At 46.3% G+C, this 22023-nt stretch overlaps 1 protein-coding gene across 1 annotated transcript in view; it reads left to right on the forward strand.

Annotated features, from left to right (window-relative positions):
* The window catches only part of LOC144169621 (hemicentin-2-like), a 383844-nt gene that overhangs the window by 113795 nt on the left and 248026 nt on the right, over positions 1-22023 (forward strand). The window contains exon 3 of the mRNA XM_077698874.1: positions 1103-1213. Coding sequence (XP_077555000.1) covers positions 1103-1213 — 111 coding nt within the window. The remainder of the gene's footprint in view (positions 1-1102; positions 1214-22023) is intronic.

Raw genomic sequence — 22023 nt, forward strand, 5'->3', positions numbered from 1 at the left:
AAACGTCCGGCTTTTCCGTCAGTTTTTTGCATTCTCTTCTTGTGACCATCAAGGATCAAAGTGGTTTCTTGCTCTTTTTTGCGTACGTAAAAGTTTAAGCAACGTGATCCGTTCCGTACGAACGTTGGTAAACAGCGACATCTGAAAGCGACCAACCGCCATTAAGGCCGTCCGAGGCTGTCGAGCCGCTTTATGGGTGGTCACCGCAGGTGTGCGGTGGTTCCTACGTTGATTATTCACAGCCGAGCCCAATAAATGCCATTCTTTAGGCCGAAGCTTAGCACATCGAAGCAGCGCCACCCGGGATATGACGCGGGGCTTATCGGGCGGGTCCCGCATAGATTATGCCACCTGTTTGAGGCGCGGTTCCCGCCGTGTACACGGCTGCTTATTCAATCCACGTGCCATATATCTGCAAGCGCTCTTATAGGGCGTAGTCCGGTTCGGCGGCCTAGCTATAATTGTGAGCGAGCGACATACCGATAATATGTCGTGATTCCAAGCAGGCTGGCATGACCGCCCAGTGTGCGAAATGGTTTCTTTAAACAAACCAGTTTTTCTCTGTTTACCGTTTAGAAATTTAACGCGATCCGCTTTTGTTTTCTCTCTCTTTCGGGGCTCTGCATAACAGAACAGAAACAGAAAATTGGGAATTTTTTCCTAATACTAGCGGCTTTCAGTCGGGCCTCGTCATTTGAAGCCCGCCATTGAATGAGAACTCAGCCCATGGTTAAACAGTCGAGTATTTCTTCCTGCTGAACATCGGTCCGGTACCCGTCATCCCGACTTTGCATCCAGTTGCAACTGTCAGAGCCCTGTTTGGGGTACTACGTCCCCAGCAAATAGTTTCCTCGTTATGTATACAGAGGAACACGGGTGAATGAATCGGTTACCGGCTATAGAGGGGAGTCAGGCCGAGAGGGAACTTCCTAATGCAAAGCGAACTACAACTGCCGTTAGATTTCAGATGCCTCCGCAGCCCCTTTCGAAGCTATGTTTACATTGGGCGCCGCAAATACTCCTTTTATACAGTGCTCTTTCAGGTATGTGACCGATCCGAAGGGCGGACAGCTGAAGTGCTTTTTCTCCCTCTCTCCCGCAGTGTCCCCGAGCGTACCCGTCATCATGACGTCAGCAGGAACGGTGGTGGATGGCACCATAGGGCCCTACATGGTTGGCGAGTCGCTCAGCCTCGTCTGCCTCGTTGAGAAAGGTAAGGGCCGTCGTTGGGCAGCACGCTTCCCTTTGCATTCCTGGCGCGTAGACGTTCGGCGGGGAAACCCGCTTTGACACGACTTTCAAATGAGAGCCGGGTGCGTTGCTTTTATAAAAGGCCATTATGGACTTTTTAATGTGGAAGCATTCTTTGCCGAGAACTTCAACGCGGACAGTGTAGCGCACTGTATCTGCACAAAACGCGCAATGAGCGAAGGCAAGACATTTGTAGTTATAATAGCGTAAAACAAATGATATGATAAAGAGAAACCAAAATTTGCGAAATTGGGCTATTGTAGCCAGATCTGCAAACCTCGGCCATCGTAAAAAACATATAAATAAATAAATAAATAAATAAATAAATAAATAAATAAATAAATAAATAAATAAATAAATAAATAAAAAAATAACAAGAACCATGGGATACAAGAGCGAAATCGCCAGGGCATATGTAATTCAGTGATCCTAAACTAAATTAACTTAAAATCGGCTCAGTAAAAAAACTAAAACACACAAAAAAACAAAACATAAAAATAACTGAAGAAGAGCTATTTGCATCACTCTCAACGATGGTGGCGTGTTCAAGCCGTGCCATCAGTTTCAGCCATTTGGGAAGATTTGGCCTCTTTATACTTCGTATTCCCGCAGTAACGCCAGATATGCTGCGCGACAAGCGCTGAAAACGGCGTCAAAATAACGCCGAAACGTCAAAATAAAAGAAAATGTCATGAAAAAATTTTACGCGTTTACTAATATATACCTTACATATAAAAAAAAACGAGTGAGATGTCGTTTTGTGTTCCTTTTAGGCTGGTATCACAGATTAAAACAGTTTTGACGAAGTACTTTCCGCGATTCTTCTTCAGGGTTTTGCCCGAAAAATACGAAACCGCCCATAACCTCCGAAATGAGATAAACCGACACTACAATGCGAGGTTTCCACGTTCTCGATGCAGGCCGGTCCTCAATTTAGTTCCACACTGACACGCTAGAAAGAAAAAGAAAAAGGAATAAACGTAGCAACGCAGCCTCCGCAGACACTCCCAGCAATTTGATCCACTCCCAGATGTTTCCCTTCTCCCCGCTTCGGCACTTTCACCGAGGCCCTTTGCCTATCGCCTGCGATGCCCCTCGTATTTATCGGCACGATTCCGCGTCGTCGACCAAGTGAAGCGCGAGACGAAGAATAACTCTCGGAGCTTCTCTCGACCCGGACGGCTGCGAAAGCAAACTTGGGGCCCGTTCTCTCTTTTTTTTTTTTCTTCGCTGGCTCTTCCGGTAACTCCATCACCGTCTCGCAACTCCGGGGCATCCCGCCTCCGAGTCCGTCGTGGAGATTTAGGCCGTTAGTCCGCAGAACCCTCCAACGGCGAGACTCGCTCCTTCACTTTTCCTCCCCCCCCTCCTTTCTTTGTTCTGCTACGCCATATATATTATCACTACCAAGATGAAAATGCCCAGCAATACCACTTCTGCCTCTTTTGTCCTTTTTTACTGCTTATTTTTGCGAAACCACCCACCCAATGCACGAATTGTCGCACGTTTGATGTTAATAACTCACGCGAACACAACCGCGTCATTTTTCAACATGGTTCAAGTTGCACCTAACGACTCTTCTCTCCCTGTTAGCGGCTGCGAATTTGCTCGCGCTTCGCCCCGTTTCACGATGCATGTCCTGTTATTTCTCCCTACGCACACCAATTGAGGCACAGCTTTAGGTTAAAAAAAAAAGCCCTACAAGTTGAAGACCGGCCAATAACATCGTGCCAAGTTTCCGATCTGGTAAAAGGTCTCACTCAGGTGGTAGAGGTAGTTTAGGCTAGCTAACAAGAACAAGTTGAGGAAGAAGGGAGTTGAAGATCTGCTGTTAACTTGGCGCTGACGACGCAGCTTACTTGGCTTATAGTAGCAGAACGACTTCTCTTCGGTCGTTCCCAGGACCCGAGCTTGTAGTGGCCCCTGGGGACTGTTTGCTTTGTCGCAGCAGCACAGAGGCGGCGCAGAGCTGTACGTAAATGCCGCCGCAACGCGGGCGCCCCGCGAGGAATGTGAGTGAGCGCAGTTGGCGGTAATGGTGGGTGCGAAAACGCACGCGATGCTGTTTCGAAAGACCCGTCGCTTTGTTCGCCCTGCCGCTGGGTATATGTCGACGCACTCTGCCTTACCAGCGTGTCGCTGAAAACGTCTTTTGAACTCGCCTGCGTTAGCGCGGGGTCACCGACAGCGTGAACTCTCACGGTTCGAGCGTATTGCGGGCTTTGCTCTGCCCTTACGAAGCGGCCCAAAGATTTTTGGGGGGCAACTAAACAAAGGCGCGGTAGGCGGGGGAGGGGGGGGGGTGAGGGGGTTCTTTTAACACGAAAGTGTTTTATTACCGGATAGTCGGAGATTTCGCTGACGTCATATCCATCACGGAGGTGACGCCACTACAACGAAGCAAGTGACCTGTAAAGAGTGCACCCCGGCACACAGGGTCTTCTTGCGGAGAAGCAACCTTCAGTACTAAAGAGTACGTTATACTTAGGGTTGTTCGTCTTCTGGTTTTATATTTTAACACGAAAATGTTTTATGCCGTGATACCCCAATATTTCACTAACGTCATATCCGTCATGGAAATGACGCCAGTACACCTTTGCCGAAGCGACCCCCCAGCAGGACGCCGCTCGCCAAGCACACCCACAAGACAGCCGCCGACCCGCAAATCATGCGCAGATGCAGATTTCGCTGCAAATTTCATGTTCGGGTTTTACTGATTCCTATGACAGAAAAATCAACCACAGTTTTTTTGGTGGTCGGCCAGAATATTACTAACTCTTCGGGTTGCAAAGGCTGGATTGAAAGGAAAACACAATAGAAATATAGCGCTCACAGGTGCCCTATAGGCATTGCACTCCGAGCGGGAAAGTCAACTACGTGTGAACTGTAGTCACAGTATGCGGTAAAATAATCAGAAAGAAAATAAAGACGTCTGCGTGCATCTTACGGCAAGAAACGGCCAAAATCATCATTTAAAGGCAATCGCTTTGCTAAATACTTCAAGCAGGAAGGGAATTTCTCCGTTATTTTCACATGGGATAGTTTTTGCTTGAACATGTAGGTGGTGTAATCCGAATATGACGCTCCGCCGGTGGTATAGAGCGCATTTCATTCGGTAGGGCACAACTCGTGTATCTTTCACGCGAAATTATTTTGCAGCGATCAATTGAAACAGTTTTACATTATGGAAAGAGCCCTTACTTCAAGGTTTTCGTCGCTTCGTCTTTAATGTACTCGAAGTTACGACGGCAAAACGTGAAAGCGATGCAGTTTATACCCAGCCTGCTCAGCATGAGGGAAGTACGCTAGCCTGTCTTTATTCTGCGGATTGTAGAACGCTTCGTGGCCCATGATTTAGAATGGAATTATCTCCCGCTTTCTAAAATGTAATTTATTATAAAGAAAGATTAGGCTAGAGCGTATGCATTTCAGGACTGTCACTTATTTTGTCGTGCTCCGCCCGCGTTAGTGAATGAACCTGACCAAGAGGGGAATTTGGAAAGAAAGCCTGGGTTCAGCATTGGGAACACCGTGAGAAGAAAAAAAAATACATGAAGCTCACTCTAATGCGTAAGACGCGAAGGTAGCGAAGCTGTACGCAATGTGCGCGACTATCCCGACGGTTTGAGTCCGCAATTGCAGCTGATTTGCTTCTTCTTCGCTTCCGCAACAACTTATACTCCATCTTTGTTGCTACAACGGCGAAGAAGCAAATCGGATGTAATCGTGGACCACGTGAGGAGGCGGCAGTCTTCCACGAACGAACGAACGAACGAACGAACGAACGGAACGCGCACACTTGAACTATAAAAAAATAGGCGCCACAGGTGCAACGTGTACACTATCACGTGTTCTAGCTCGAGCAGGTGGCGTGATTCCTCGTGGCCGAGTGGGTAAGACGAATGACACCACCAAACCGATTCTGACGTCGTGGCCGCTGTTGTAGTTCGACTCAGTGCCGTCTTGGCCATTGAAGTTTCAATCTACTGCACATCGGTTTACGGACAGCTTCGCTGCAACTGAAAGTCTCACACCTAGTGTGAGGTTTCTTTAATTTATTTTATGCAAGAGGTGGGGTTCGTTGGATTCTTTTGATAGATTATAGTAGTGGTTACGTTCGTTGTACCCGTGCGCTGAGCAAGTGCTGCCGCAATACGGCGAACGCGGGAGTTTTCTGCGGCCAACGTTGGCCAATCTGTCTAAGTGGGTATGCTTGGCTTGACGAACGCGGGCATAGGCGCTTGGCATTTTCTCGGTACTTTTAACCGCGAAAATTATACACAAAAGATTTGCTCCACAGCTTCGCTGTTAAAAAAGACACACAATCTGCTACAACACTGGAAATGATTCAGGTGACTGGCAGTAGCAGTTCGTTTTCTAAATACGTTCGTGGAATTTGGGCTTTCTGATGTCATAGAGAAGTGCACACACTTTTGCATGTTTAGTAAATTATTCATACTGAGAGGAACTGCCACAATGATGGAGGACAGGAGGAGGCAACCAGGGAAAGTCCAGGTTGGTAAACAAAGTTAGCATTCTAGATGGCTGACTGGGAAAGTTGGCAGACTACTTAGCAGAAAAAGAGAAACGAACGTGGCTGTCCATTTCTAGTTAGCTGGCTGAAAAAGCAAGCAGCTATACTACCAAAGAACCAAAACGCACCATGGCTATCCATTGTCATTCTTGTGGATGCAGCCCTTGCTGTGCTACTGGGTTCTAACCGAGAGAGAGAGAGAGAGAGAGAGAGAGAGAGAGAGAGAGAGAGAGAGAGAGAGAGAGAGAGAGAGAGAGAGAGAGAGAGAGAGAGAGAGAGAGAGAGAGAGAGAGAGAGAGAGAGAGAGAGAGAGAGAACGATCGTTAATGAAGCCTGGCTATGTTAGCCTGGTTAAAATGCCTAACTTGCCAAGCCAGATGATGACGTGATAAAGATGACGTAGATGATGCTGAAGAAGTAGATGCGCCCAGAGGCGTTCAGTTTTTTACGGAGACTGGTCTAGACCTGTGTGTTTCAGCTACGCAACCAGAGCTTTCGTAGCCCGTAAAGCACATTTGGGACATTTCCACGGACCTAAAACGTCCTTTAGTTAATTGTCCATGGAAAGCGGCAGTCCCAAAGATACTGCACGGGACACTCTTTGTGTCCTAAACAAAGCACATTCACAGAGCAGATGCTGCAGGTTTCCTCACACATCGCAGTGTGGGCAGAGTGGCGACGTAGTCAGTTTCAACTTAAAGCGCCATGCAGACAAAACCCAAGTTTGATTCATTCGAAAGATTGCCTGGTTATAATAATACCAAAACCACCTTGAACGTAAACTTCGCAAATAAGCTACATAATTAGGAAAAAAGGGAATGGCCATGCGACTCAGTAGCTTATTTCCCACACTAGAACCTACGACGCAGTATGCCCAGCTGTGAGATTGGCTCAGGCCGGCAAAAGTAAACGCACCTAAGAGGACTGACGGTAAAGAAGACATTCCGCATGCGTTCCGCAGTCCGCTGCAGACCAAACAGCGCAATGATGTTTGCTTGTAGACCTGTCCTTGTTACGTCATGGCAGACGTCAAGAAACACGATTTGGCGGGAGAATCAAAATTGTAACCTAAAATGATTATTTTTTTAGTAAATAAAGCATCACTTTCTGCCGGAAAAGGGCTGTGGGCGCTATAAAGCACCAAATCTTTCGAATAAAACAAACTTGTATCTTGCCTGCATGGCCCCTTTAAATAGGAAGTTGCGCGTGAATGCGACATTCAACTGCATGCGATGTAAAATTGCTTCTCCCCGCTTGGAGAGTGCAGGTGGCATTTTAAATTTGCAGTTCCGATCAATCGAATGTAGCGGCGCGTAATGATTTGATACCGCAGCCCAGGCTGCGGTATGTTTCATGTTCCTTATGTTCCATGCTACTCTAAATGCAAGAACAGAGGCATCTTTCCTGGAGAATGGTATAGATATTTCCGGTGCTCGATGGTCATGCGCGATAAATGCAGCAGTGTCAGCCTTGAAAATGCCAGATATCCCACAATGGGCCGGAATCCACTGGACTGCTTTGCCATGGCGAGCTTGTACAGCTTGGAAATGTAGGGCGTGTATGTAAAACACAAGCTGGTCTTGTGGTAATGGCGCTAAGACGTTGAAGTGCAGCCCTGGAGTCTGTGAAGATAGTCCATTCTCGTGCGGGCCCCTTGAGGATGTGAGTGAAAGCCACCTGTAGAGCTGCAAGTGCTGTAGCTGTAGTTGACGTTCTGTTTCTGAGCATGGCACTGATGGTGGTAACGGAGTTGCTCAATACATATCAGTTGCGAAGCTCCCTATAGGCTCGATGTATTAAAAAAAGGGTAAGCACTTAATCCCTGCGCTGGGTGACAGGAAGGGAAATCATGGAGTATGAATAGCCTGCCATCTGTCGACAGAAAGTTGATGTAGAATTCAAGTGACTGCGGCTGTTGCCGTAAGTCATAATAGAAAAGGCGGTGAAAACACTAGTAAACATTACCTAATTTAGTCTTTCTTAGAATAAAAAACCAAGCTTTATTTAGTAAGCTTGATTATTAAAAATAAATGTTTAGCAAATTTCAGTTTTTGTCTCCTGGGTGCGCCGCCAATACACTTCCCCTTAGCGACAACGGACCAAAAGTGCTCGCAAAGTCCTGATTATGAAGCTGTTTCGCAACACCGTGTATAATGAAGAGCTCTGGGTTCTAACAATGGATATTAATAAGCTCGCCCGTGAAATCTTCGAAGATTAGGTCGTATTTATAAAGCAAGTGGTGCATTGTTAGCACCGCTTGTGAGGCCGTTCTGAATGTAAAAGCTTGATATTACAAATCGGGGCTTATGTTGCAAGCTTACCTTGTCGATTGCGGTGCTTCTAAGAATTCTTATTATCACCCACGCGCTGCTTCGCTAGGCGTTTTGTTTTATTCGTCGATTTGGATATTCCCCCCGCCTCTTTTTTTTCCCATTCATTTCCTCTGACATGCACAGTCGGCGTTTCACAATTATAAATACCGATTTGGTGCAGCAGCAACAACCACAACAAAACAAACAAGCAAAATCAGAGAGAGGGCGTTTGCTGGGGCTTAGCTTGAGTTGTTCTTCGGACTTAACGGTCAGGTGAACCGGTCAGAGGGGTTGCGCACTCAAGAGGTATTAACAATACTTTCCAGAGGGTTCGTGAATGTCTTGAGACAACGCACTATTTCCCAGGATGACGTTACCTCTAGAGCACTTTGCCCTTTTGCGTCAGTGCAGTGTGCCTGGGGTCATATGATCAGATACTTGCAAAAACCGGGGGGAGCATTACGTTGACAAACTCATGCCACACTAAGTGAAATTGCGGGTGTCGACGGATCCAGTAATGGGCAGAAGATTCCAGCACGACGGTCTCACGTTACCAGAAGAGCTGAAGAAAGAAAAGCTGTCCAATTGTGTTCATTTCAGGACGCATGGGAGTGGTAGTTTAACGTATGCGTGGTACAGGTTATGGTGGAAATTTAAAATAGGTGTTGTTGCGACCGCAAGTTGCGTGACCGAAGGGGTGTGTTGTTGAAGCAGTCATCAGGACAAGTTAAGAGAAGAAAAAATGTTTATACAAATATTGCCACATTTTAGGGATATAAATGAATAAGTGTTAGCGGTCCGGGGAGTGCGGACTAAGATGGCCGGTTTCCGGTCCATCCCTGCTTTCTCCACGCTGTGGCTAGGATCGCACCGTTTAAGAAGGTTCGGAGAGTCAATACTGGCGAGCATAAACTGGTACTGAGAGGGACTATTCTCCTCTCTCACAGGTGAACGTCTTTGCAAACTAGGGGGTGATGTCCGCCTTAGATCAAAGTAGCAGGGAGCACCGAGCTCGAGGTCCCGCGTAGTTAGGGGTACACGTATGCTACCACTCCTCTTTTTGGTGATTTTGGCCGCTGGTTGAACGAAAGCGTTCCCAGTTTGCTCGTACCCGCTGCCGAAAAGGGAGGCGTCACTGCGCGGCGGTATTACCACTTCACACGGTCGTCTGCGACCACTGAGGGAGACATTCAACCAGGAGAGGGTTCGGCTGGTCCGAGTCTTAATTGCAAGTCAAGGCAATTCACAACCGCGCACAAAAGGGGTGGAAAAGTTTGCAGTTCAAAACGTAATGGCTATGCCAAAACCACGTCTCGGGGTCCCTTTGATTAGTAGTTAGGCTCTGTTACGGCCGATATTTACAGAAACTAAAAATATTAGGTGGTAGTCATGGGAAGTGGTAAGAAAAATGGCGAGTCGCCATGAAAAGGAGGTAAGCCTGCCGAACAGCTATATTTGCTTTAACAGAACTTCGGCGTGAAGGCTCATAGTTCATTAAGAATAATGTAAGGCACCAAATGGGAACGCAGAAAATATGATGAACAAGGAAGACGCATCGCTGCCTGTGCCGTACGTGTTCCATAAGCTTCATCTTGCGCTGTACATTACTTTCAAATACATTTCTTGGACATTCCACGTCAGCTTAGGGGCTATGGCGGTCTGTTCCTCAGGCCTATGGCACGGCTTCGCTTCTGCAACGACTAAGAAGAATTTTTTTTGAAATCTTTTGAATATTTTTTATTTTTTTAAATTTTTTTGTAATTTTTTTGAATTTTTTTGAATTTTTTTGAATTTTTGTCCTACTCCAAGAGTAGGGCGCAGTTTATATATTTGTCAAGTGATGTTTAGCTGTATCCTCCACTACGGCATGCCTCATCACCCAGTTGTAGTTCCAGCGTAACGTTTCAGTTCCTCAACCTATAACACATACGTCACCTAATGATGTAGTGACAGCTACCCATCAACTACTGCTGACACGGGGGGCTTAAGTACTGACTTAAAGTCCCTGACTCTGGAAATAATGGGCGGTGTCGTCATGAAAAACCTTATTTTACTCCGATGAAGTCTGTAAATTCTTTTTGAACTTTTTAGGCATGCGTTTTTTGCTTCAACAAGGCGCCAAATCTGTCTCAAATTATGACGGTTCCATAAATTAAAGGATGAATAAGTGCCTGTCCCTCCACTTATTCCGCTTCCCCTGGCCTCAGCAGCCATTGTTCAACGCACGAACGCCAGAAGTGCCCGTCGAGGCGTAAACAATCCTCTCAATTTTAGCCCTACAGTTTGTCGTTTTGCCGATTTTCTTGAATATTTTGCGCAGCATATGTCATGGAGCCAGGCCATATAGGCATCAGATGTGACTTTGTAAACGAATAAAGAAATTTGGCCGCGTATCTGCTTGATTCACTGGTGACACTATCCTGCCTTGTATTTCCATATCCTCTTTGCCTCTTCCACGCATTACATTGTTCCCACCACTTTCGATCCGCTCCTGAGAAAAAATATTGAGTCATCAGCGCTATGTTAGTTCGTTGCCTAAGTGCCCAGTGAACTTTGCACTGACCACGCGCTTTTGCTAGTTTTAAAACGCGTTTTCAGATAAATAAAATGCGTTTAAATGGTTGAAGAGCTAGGTGCGCATGGTTTGAAGTGCTATACTGTGGGGTATTTGTTATTTCGTGAATCTTTTTTGTTAGAAGTTACGGTGTCGAAAGTGCTTACGCCTAGCTAAAATGTGAGGATGTTCAAGTTCCAAAAGGGAAGATTGAAAGAAAAACTTGAAGAAGCGAACATTTACAGGCCCACTTTCGCGATCAAGAGGTCGTTGTGGTTAAAATTACATCGCGGTTAAGCTGTTTCTGTTATACTTAAGCGGCTGGTTTATAGGTACAGCTGAACAAGTCGGCTATAGCTATATCCACTCGAAGTTGGCTTTTCTAAGCTTTACGATAACTTAAAAAATAAAGTCTGACTTAAATAAACAGAGTATTAGTGCACTTGCGCTGTCGAAAAGAACGGCCCAGTCAAATAAGAAGACAAGAAGTATTTCTGTAGTTTGTCGTATTTTCGCGTGCCGTACTGTCGTCTTGTCTTATTCTTGTCGTGTCGTCATTCTGATGTTCTGTCGGGTGTAGCATTCCTGTCCTGATTTTGATGTTCCGGACGGATTACTGTCTTGTCGTGATCCTGATGTTCCATATCAGTAGTTGCTTATGGTTTGAATGTTATAGCCCATTGTGAAGAGTAGCGTCAATGGCAAGTCTGTCGTGACTACAGGGATGTTTTTCGTTGAGAAAATTGACTTTGTCGTTGCGACATAATTGTGTGTCATACAACAGATGGCTTAGTCGTAACAACAGGACTTCTGTTGTCACAACAATTTTTTTTTGTCGTACGGCAGGAATTCTTGTTACTTTTTGCGGTATTCCTGTTGTGATTTTAGGCTGGGAGATTGGTGTTAACGTCGTGAAAATTCGGCTAAGTTGGGCGGATTTGCAGCGTTAAAGATATCTGGTGAAAAGTGTAGGAGCGGATATTGCAAGAACTAACTCGGGGCTGGAGACAAGTAGTTGATTCGAGTGACAGACAGACAGTCAGGCCAAAATTTCTGCGTTTTGGTAGTCAATTGTCTATCATTGCTATCGTCTTAAAAGCCATTTGCTAATGTACAGGTTAATCCCCCCCCCTTCTTTTTCACACTTTTTTGCAGCAGTTCTACTCGCAGCAAAACAAGAAACCGTTCCAATGTTATGCATGTGTGGCCCGGAGGCTGGGCTGGGCTTTTTTTAGAGTTCAATGTGGTGTCTCGAAAGCCCTCAGCAAACCAAGCAGAAAAGGCAGACGCAGACAGGTTGCAGTAGCCGTCGCATCTTCTCGCCCCGTTAGACCGAGGCATTTTGAAACATCTGCGCTGAAAAAAAAAGGAAAAGCACGAAAAACCCTCCCAAAACGCGAAAGCGGGGCGTTTCTCCAGGAGACAGCTTCTACGCAAATAATAAAAAGTTAGCATAAATAAGTGAACACAACGAGGAAACAGGTGATGTCTTTATATACAGCTTGTTGTGATTGCAAAACTTCAAATACTGAGCACCGAAGAGTAGCGTAGAAAGCAGAGATGGGAGAAAGCGAAGCGAGAAAAAATGGCAAGATAAATTCTTTCTGTCCTGCACATGGCACCGGCGGTTTGCGTCGCGTGGTGTGTTTGTCGTCTGTTTTTCCCCAAGTACGGAGGCGGCTGTCTTTGAGATCGTCGTCTTGTCGGATTATGCAGCGACGGGGGAGGAAAGGGTGGGCGGGAAAGCGGGTGCCTCCGTCGAGGAAAGACGCTGACGAGAAAAGGACAGTTTAGGAATCAAACCAATAGCTTATTTCTTTTCTTTTTTTTTTTTGTACTGCAAATAACGGAGGCACGTTGGCAAAAAAAGTTTGGTAGGCGACGCAAGACTGAAAAAGGGGGGCGGGGATGTTAAGCGCACGAATTGAAAGAGAGAAGCCAACCTTTTCCAGCGAATGGCGTACTTTTTCCGAGAAGGGAATGCCGCCAGAATGAAGGCAGACGGACGTAGGCAGGCATCCACTGAGAAGGGTGACTGCCTTAGTGGCTTCGCGCAAGCATGTGCTGTCTCTGGGTGTCTACTTAGGAACCACTTTTTCTCTTCTCGAATAAGCTTTGTTTCCCCCAGAATCTGCCTCAAGCGGATGAGACATGGCGGAGTTGGTTTATCCCTGGTCCTTCTTTAATTTTTTTTTTGATTCGGTAGAGAACTTGGCTCCCGTGACTGACAGGGTGGGGCGCTTTTTTGGGGAGACCTATATCCCGTTTCTTCTCTTTGTGGCTTCCGTTCTTCCGCGTACTGGTGACACTATTATCAAACGCCAAACTTCCCTGTACCTTTGTACTTCACGGCTGACACTCGGCCCACGCCCATGAACTACGAGGTTTATACGCAGATCCCGCCTTTTGCCCCCCCCCCCCCCCCCCCAAAAAAAAAAAAAGAGCGCTTCGAATGACAAATGCTACAAAATGGACTCGAGTTTCGAGCGCAGCTTAGAGACGCAGAAGTGGCTCCGCAGTACCCAACTTCAAAAACAGGATCGTTTACTCGCAGTTCAAACGCTCAGCCGCTAAAGAATTATTCCGGACTTTTTTCAGTTTACAACTTTTTTCAGCGAGGCCTGAAACTGCCGTTTCAGGCCTCGGTGAAAAAAGTTATAAATAGCACATGCATGTAACCCTTCCAAAAGTCAACTCCGAGTTGGTGGTTGACTCAAAATTCTAGAGATGTTTAGGTTTTACTTAATTTATTTTTGTGTGCCCACAAAGCAAATGCATTGAAGAGTGGAATGGGTGGAAAATAACGGGAAAATTTCTGCCGATACGTAAGAAAGCACCCAACCCAGCTATGGATGCTAGTGTCGAGACCAATGTTTCTTAATCTTAGTAGGAGCAGCCGGAACGCAACTTTGCCAAACGCTTTATCAAAATAAAAAATGCGGTCAGTTTATTAGTAGTGTTCAAGGATATGGTTGAGCTTGGGAATAAACAATATTAGCTGAGTTACACATAAAACTACTCCCGAAAACCACGCTGTTCCGAGTTGAAGAACTAAATCCGACAACATGAGAGTAAATTACGAGTTTCCATATTTTGCATCGTAAGGTAGTGGTAGACATTGACATGTAATTATCAGGTTACTGTTCATTTCTGAATTTAGATACTGGTACCTATCTTGATATTTCGCTATAAGTGCTATAAGTGGGGACATTACTGTGTTGTAATAACTGGTAAAAACTTCAGCCAGGTTAAGAGAGCAATCTTGTTTAATGCTTTTAAAGAATGCGTAAGGATTGCAGTCAACGCCAGGAGACAATGATCCCTTAAGTTAGTTAACAAGTTAACTAAGGTCAACCTACACTGAGTATACAAGAAGAGGATATAATGGAAAATGCACCAGGAAATACCATGTTTGGTGATCTCGGGTATTATGGCGCCATTGGTGACATTTAGTAACCAAAATTTCTTGGTATTTTTTACCAGCATGCTTGGTGGTAGTCGGGGAGCTTTGTTTGGTACTTTTGACAGCAGTATTATATTCATTGTCTGCTGACCATCACAAGGGCCTCCTCTAAATAGTATACGAGATTTCTGAGAGAGGGTACAATCGAGTTTTCTTTTTTAGGTTTTATAGCTGCCATAGGTTAAAATTAAATCAGGCGGCGTTCGGACTAAACAAGACTTCCCGAGTAGGTACAAAGCGATGTGGGTTAGTTTGGTTGGCTTAAAAAACTTGAATTTGCATTTCAGCAGTCGTTCGTCGAATCCGTTTAAGTAGTCACCTAAAAAGCAGTACAGCTCATTACTAATTCTCGCAGTTAGCCTTGTGCTAATTTCGGATGGTTTCCGGCATAACATATATTTGTGCTTCTAATTTTCCAGTTAAATTTTAAGAGATAGGATCGCTGAGTGGGACATGCAAGTTATTTGCGAACATAAATCAGGGCAATTTTTAAGTACAGCAGTTAATATATTTGTGGGCGTTGGCGTCACTAATATATGTTCAGATACGGCTTGTGTTAAATTAAAGGACAAGCATGAGTCAATAAATGGTTAAGTAAATTACATTTTGGGCGTTTGACAAGCATCTTAGCCCTGTTGGGTTATTATGCACGCTTTATAGTAAAATGCTCTGGATTAATTTTGGTTACCTGGTATCTTTACGTGCGCCGCAATCTCGACGCACGGGCATTTTCGCTTTTTATTGCCTCTGTGTCAAAAGCAGCAACCACGGCGAGAAATGCACCCACATCCTTTGGATCAGTAGAGCAATGTTTTAGCCACTGCGACACCGAGTAGGCTACGATTAGGCAAGAGATGAGCCATATTTGGAAACGTTACCGCGGTCGACCATTCAATGCCTGAGTATCTAAAAGCACCAACTAAGAAAATAATATTCGTCGAGGATAAGGTATGTTACAACTATGTTTTTTTGCGTTGGGAAGTTCGCTAAGGAAAGCAGGGGAAGCGCAAAGTGGATGATAACAGGCCGCTGCCGTTATTCTGCAGTACGAGGGCTTAACAGACAACCAATTTCTAAACCAGATGCAATGTTTAGCACTGATGACTCGAATTGCTTTTGACGACCTAGAGAACGCCACTTCCGTATATCTTGCCTCTATTTTACAGCGATAAAGAACTTGCTGATTAGAAAAAGTGAAGATTTTCGCAGTGACGTATGCTTGTATATGTAACCATGCTTCAGTTCACACGATAATATATACAAGTGAGGAATTGTTACCCCATGACGCCTCCGCGCGACTCTTTATTACTGTGACAGACATATCGACAGTCCGACTTTTTTAGATTTAAGTAGCTTATGAAAGAGTATCGTCTACAAACAGTTAATGCACATCCAACAGCTGACACAGACAGAGATTAGCAAAGCTTCCATCGCCACGCTCAATTGAATACGTATACTCTTTTATGCGGAACGTGTACTCCTGCTCTTGCGTTAGTTTGGTCATATGAATACTTGTAATGCTTTTTCTGCATGTTTCCCCTCTTCCTAGGCTCGCCATCATGTCGACTAGTAAGGAAAAAAATGTCGGCGGCTCAGCTCTGCTAACCCTGGATGTGCAAAGCGAAAGCTTGCAGCTTGATTTAGTCCGGTCTGCTTTCGGAGTTTTGCGAGCCGAACGACTCGCTCTTCCTCAGTCCCCGACGCTAGCTTCGCGCGCTTGGCATTTCGGACCTTCTCCAGTGAAGCTGCTCGCCGGGCGATATCCGCGGGGTGGTCAGGCGTTGCTTGCCTATGACGGCTCAAAGCCTCCCTCTCCCGCGCAACGCTCAGAGAAGACTGCCAGGGCTGCGCATGCGCAAAGCGGCCGCGGCGGCTCGCGCACGTGGCGGCGTCTGAGCTCCGCGCGGCGAATAACATAATGCGTTGCCAACGTACAGCGCATCTGCTGTGAAATGCAGGTCAAATTGCTGGCGACGGCGAAACTCGGCTCGACTAGGTTAGTTTTGCTTTAGAACTCGAGCTTTCCTCTAAAACTCATCGAACCCTTCTCGAAACCGGTGTCGTCGTACAGCGGGTTTGCTGTCTGGAGAAGAGGTTTCGGTCCCGGGGCTCTTGTGACATAAAAAGAGAAAGCAAGCTTTCTTGAATTTAAGACAGATGGCGGCACCGTCTCGGTTTGCTGCTTGCGAGCTACTGCCAAACTGGAGAAAAAAGAACCACGTTGAACCGCTCAACAAAAGCAACACCCATTTACGCGAAACTTGCTTCCAGTCAAATTCAAAATCCAAAATTCAAACTGATTTGAACGTGTCGAAATGGAGCAATCGGATAGACATCAGCTTCATAACGCGAGGGACCCAGGTTTGATAGAGACCACGAGAAGCGTTTTTTTTTTTTTGTTCTTGTGGCGCTTGATGTGCTTTTGTGAAAACCCATCTCGTGAGTTGGCGTTCCTGCCGTGTGTTTTGGGCGCAACGATTTGGATTTCGGACTTTGAAGACATTGGCTTTCTACCAGAGAAAGCTTCACGTTTCAACCATTCTTCAACCTCACCTACGATCATCCTCATCGTCAAAGAAAGCTGACTTTCCTGCAGTGCGTTTTGGGGTGGACGGTCGCTATCAGAGAGACAAGGAAAGTTTCGCTTTAAAAAAAAGGGAAAAAAAAAACCCAGTCGTGGGCGGAACTAACGCAAATGAGCGCGAACTCGCCAAGGAAGAGAAGCGGGAGAATGATTACCGGGGCTTAATTAAACAAAACACATGCTTCATATAGAGTGTTATTTCCACACAAGGCTACAAACTCCTGAATTATAAAATATTAAATCACATTACCCTCTGAGGATGCGAAAATGGTTGCCATTTTTTATTATTAAACCAGCGTAACAATGCTTTGCTGTCATAAGCTCGAAGCCGTTAAACCGACCGCAATGAAACTAGCTTGTTTTTATCCTGGCAGGTCCAGTATATTCTTCAGCAAAATTTTCGTGCAGATTAATCACCTTTGCACGCATCCAACACACCATGCTCCAATTAAAATTTAGAAAAACTCATTAAATGATAAATTAACGTACACGCCCCCATGTTTGCTTAACGAGTCCCTCGGCGTGTAAAGGTATTATGATTATACGTGCAGCTTACAGGTAGAATAAAGTAGCTTAGTTTTTAATCGCCTCACAATTTGCACACATGCTATATATGCTATATAACGTTATTCTCCTGTTTTATGTGCAATAACATATTATTAGTAGGAAGAAAGAAGAAAGGCCGGGAAGGCTGGGAGGAACCAGGTGTACAGCCCGGTTGGCGGAAGAAGAGGATGAGATAGGGATGGGAAGGCGCGCGTTCTCGTCCCGTTTCAGGCACTGCAATCATTTATGCAAACTCGTTTCGCTCAGGAAACGTAGAAGGCGTTTCGTCGCCTTCGGTGAAGTCGATGGTAGAAACCGATTACTTAGGATAATCTCTACTGTAAATGGTCGATTGTCCAATCGGCTGGGCGCGGTGGCAAGCACGCTTCTCCCCAGCGAGCATTCGGGGCACATGCTCTATAGTCTCTTCCGCCCCATAGGCGTCACAATGGGCGCTGGTGGCCATCTCGATGAGGAAGGAGTAGGCTTTCGTGAAGGCCACTTCCATCCACAGTCTACAAAGCAAAGTCGGCTGTAGTCGAGACAGCCCATACGGAGGGAGGGGATATTGAATATGCAGAGGGGGTTCGAAAATTCTGGTGTGTTCTATTGCTTCATGGTGGTTCTACGAGCAAAGGAGCGAAGCGTCCTCACGGCACCGGTCCTTGAAAGCGGAAGCAGGATGGTGCGGTCGCTCTTGTGGTCTGTACGGGCAGCTTCATCCCTCAATACGTTGCCGATGATTCCGCAGTGACCTGGAAACCACGGGAATATTGTCTTGGCTGGCTGTAAAGGCCTGACGAATTTTTTCTCTAATCTGAATCACCAGTTGGTGGAGAGGGCCGTAGTTCAGGGTTGCGCGTAAGCTTTGTAAAGCAGCCATACAATCAGAGAAGATAGCCCAGTTTTAAGGAGTAGCTCAGATAACGTGATCAGAAGTCTCACTAATGGCTGCAAGTTCTGCAGCTGTCGGCCTCGTGGCATGGCAAACACGGAATTGAGTTAGTAAAATCTTCTGGTACAACCACCGCACCTTCGGCATTGTATGACGTTACTGAGCCATCCGTGTATACATGTTTCCGGTCGTAACAGCATCGTAAGCTTTTGAAGGGGCAATGATGACAAGTCGGCTTTTTTGCCAATTCCCAGAACGCTGAAACGAATCTCATGTTGTGCCAGGCACCACAACGGGGAGGACGGTGTTACCGCAGGGGCGTACTTCTACTGAATTTCAGCCCTGTGCATTGTGACAATGGATGAAAACGTAGATCCTGTTCGGTTATGAGGGAGCTGCGCCAGATGGTGAGATGGCAGCATCGTGAGAAGCCTGATGGGCAGGCGTAGTGTTTCAGTAGCCACGTACGTTGCTATTGGGTGTTGCTGGGCTATACAAATGGTACCCACTGTTGATGCACAACGCGGCAAACCAAGACACGTACGCACAGCCTGCGCTTTGATGCTCTGTATTATCGGAAGGTTAGTGGCGCAAGTATTGAAAATTGCTGGCAAGCTGTAACGCAAGGCTCCTAAAAAGGGCAGAGTACAGCTGCAGCATTCTTCTTACCGATGTTCCACACGTCTTTCCAGCAAGAAATCTGAATATGTGGGCAATGGTGGTAAGTTTCTTCTTAAGTACAGTCACATGTGCGTTCCATGGAATGTCCCTCTCGATGACGACGCCAAAAGATTTTAGATGCGACGGCATCTCATTCATTCTCCTTGTCTCTCCATACGGCGTTGTCGTTGTCCGTCCACACCCCTCCCCCATTCTCCTCGCCGCGCGAGCTGCGCTCTCCGCCGCTCACCCCCTCTCCTCTCCGATAGCGAACACTCTCTCGCGAGGGGCATTGGATTGGATTCGATTGGCTTGGCTTGGCTTGGCTTGGCTTGGCTTGGCTTGGCTTGGCTTGGCTTGGCTTGGCTTGGATTGGATTGGATTGGATTGGATTTGGATTGGATTGGTTTAAAGTGGACTGTGTTGGATTGTGTTACGTCATAGCCGTGCCACGTTGCGTCATAGTCGCGGCAGGGGGTTCACGGCACGTTTCACGCGATGGGAGAATCAACCTAACGGAAACAACAACGGAACCCCTTATGCGTCGCATCTACACAGGGGTTCCCGCGAGGTGAGGTGGGAGTAATTTTTGTCATGCCTGGGGTAGGGAACCAACCTCCCATTGATCTTGACGGAATAACGAAATATGTGCTTGCGGGTAAAGGCAACCAGCGAGCACTTGTCAACCGAGATGCTCAGACCTTCTCTGTGCAGGTAAGATCCCGTGACATTGGCCGCCTTTCGAAGTCGTACCCTTGGCTGTGGTAGGTTGACGCCCGAAGCCCAGAGGCAAATTTCATCGGCTAAATGGAGACGCAGAGAGAGAGAGAGAGAGAGAGAGAGAGAGAGAGAGAGAGAGAGAGACCTTTATTTGCCCTTCTATAAAGGCTTCTGCGTTGCTGGGGGAAGGACCTGCTGTTACCAGTCGCCCCCAAGAACTGCCTCAATGTGTTGGAGGAGGGCCTCCCAGTGCTCCTCTTCTGTCAGTAGTAGTGAGGAGGTGGTCAATTGTCGGACTGCGGGGGGCGCACACAAGTCTGACGATCGTTCGAAAAACGTTTTACTTGGCACCGCTCCTTGAGGAACACCACGTTGAATAAAGTGCTGTGATGTTGGGCAGTCCTTCGTCTTGACAAAAAGATGTTCTGGACAAGAAGATTTCTATTTATCGGCAAACTCGCCCACCAAGTCCGAAGTGCTCCAGGGCGTCTAGAATAGGCTCATGAACGATGTTGTAATAGGCGCCCTTAATCTCAAAGAACAGGGCTGCTGACGGGTTTGCGACTTTTTTCTTGCTGTGCAAACGTTACCAAGTCCACCACGCAGTTTATGGAGGAACGCCCGCGTCGAAAACCGGCCAGAACTTCAGGGTATATAATGTTGTATTCAAGGAACCACTGCAGCCGCGTTGGTATCATTCTTTCCATCACCTTGCAAAAGCAGCTTGCCAGGGCAATTGTACGCTATGACCGAAGGTCAAGTGCAGATTTGCCAGGCTTGAGTAAGAGGACCAGACGTCTTATTTTCCACTCTGGTAATACGACGCTACAGTGTAACGATGCCACGTCTTGTTAAAATGCCCAAAAGCGTATGACGTGCTGGAGGGCCAAGGTGGCATAGTGTGGAGTAGGAGAACCCGTCGGGACCCGAAGAAGAGGTACGCCTGCAGGATGCCAGAGCCGCCTCTAATTCTTTTATAGAAAAGAGCACGTTCATTCGTTGATCGCGTGAGGTAGGGACTCTACGGATTTTTGCAGATCGAATGCCATCAGGTCTAGAGGCAACCCTAGCACAGAAATCTTCTGTGCTTCCACCTCCGGATGGTTTTCATTTAGTGCCAAAGCCTTGAATGAATAGCGTTGCTGCACAGGCGTCGCCAGGCCACGCTATCCTCCATACAGAAGATAAAGGCTTCCGAGAATCGAGGGACTCGCAGAATGATTTCCACCGTCGTGCCTGGACCTGAGCGATGCGGCGCTGTATTTTTTTCTGTGTGCTTCTGGCTACCCTTAGGTCGTGTACAGCTTTTGTACACGTTCTACCGTCGCTCCGCACGCCGTCGAATTGCCCAGATGCGTTTAAGTTCGATATAAAATTCTGCTACTTTTGGCGGCATTGTGACAGTACTCTTGCAAGCCTGGGTTGCATTGCCGATCGTGGTTTCTAGGCTTGTGGAAAGGCCCGCACAGCTGGCGTCCTCCATAAGGAATTCAAATTTTGGCTTGTCAGTATGTTTGCACCTTTGGTCGAAAAAGGGTGCTGGAGTCCGTTAATTTTGATGTATGTTGGAACGGGATCACTGCCTTGTTAATTACGAAAGTTGCCGACATACAAATACTCGCAAATAATAAGTTATGGCGGAAATAAAAAAAAGTGCGTTTGTCCGGGCTATTCTCAACGCGTAAGGTCACGGTAAAGTTCTTTCAGAAAGGATATAACCATCCTACTGAACTGAAATCACTAATAGTAAACGCAACCATTGCCTCATAAAGCACTCGAATTTGACTAGCGAGTTCTTGAAGGGGTTTTACTTGAAGTATCTGTCCGGAGTTAAAAGGCCATAAAGGCGAAATACAGCTTCGTTCAATTGAGAGGAACTAGCCTTTGGTAACATACTCAGCTCCATTCCAGAAAAATAGTACGTTTTTTACCCGAAATTACTCGAAATATTGAAAACCTTCAAATTTTGCACTACAGCACTACAGTGACGTAATATCGCCGGCAGTGACGTAATATTCGCCAGAACTAAAAACCTAGCCATCAGTGGGATAACTGCACATTAGCATTCAAGTTATACAATCAAACGAACGAACAGGCCCCACTACAATCGCCCAGCCATGTTTCTTGGGGGCGGCTTAGGTAGCCTGTGATCTGTGACGTCACAGTATGACGTCACAAATAAAATTGTGTGACGTCACAGAAAAAGTGCCGGAAAGCGGCTGGGAAGTCGCCACTGCTTCACATGTTTTCTTTAATATCTCGAATATTTGTTTGAAGTTTGCGATAAAGTTAGTACGATTGAAATCGGGACAAAGCAGTTTTTTTAATGAACTAAATGTACTTTAGCGGAACACAACACATGTTCAAACATTTGCACGTGCCGTGCGTTTCATTCGCGGGCAGTCATAGGATTTGACTCCACTTTTCCACGGTAAAGGCGAAAATCGTAGCCACTACGACACGACTAAATTACTGGCCCACCTTTCGGACTACGTGGTTTTATC

This window comes from Haemaphysalis longicornis, unplaced genomic scaffold (genome assembly GCF_048455015.1).
Source record: "Haemaphysalis longicornis isolate Haplotype H1 unplaced genomic scaffold, Haemaphysalis longicornis Haplotype H1 scaffold_2, whole genome shotgun sequence".
In the NCBI taxonomy this organism is placed as follows: Eukaryota; Metazoa; Arthropoda; class Arachnida; order Ixodida; family Ixodidae; genus Haemaphysalis; species Haemaphysalis longicornis.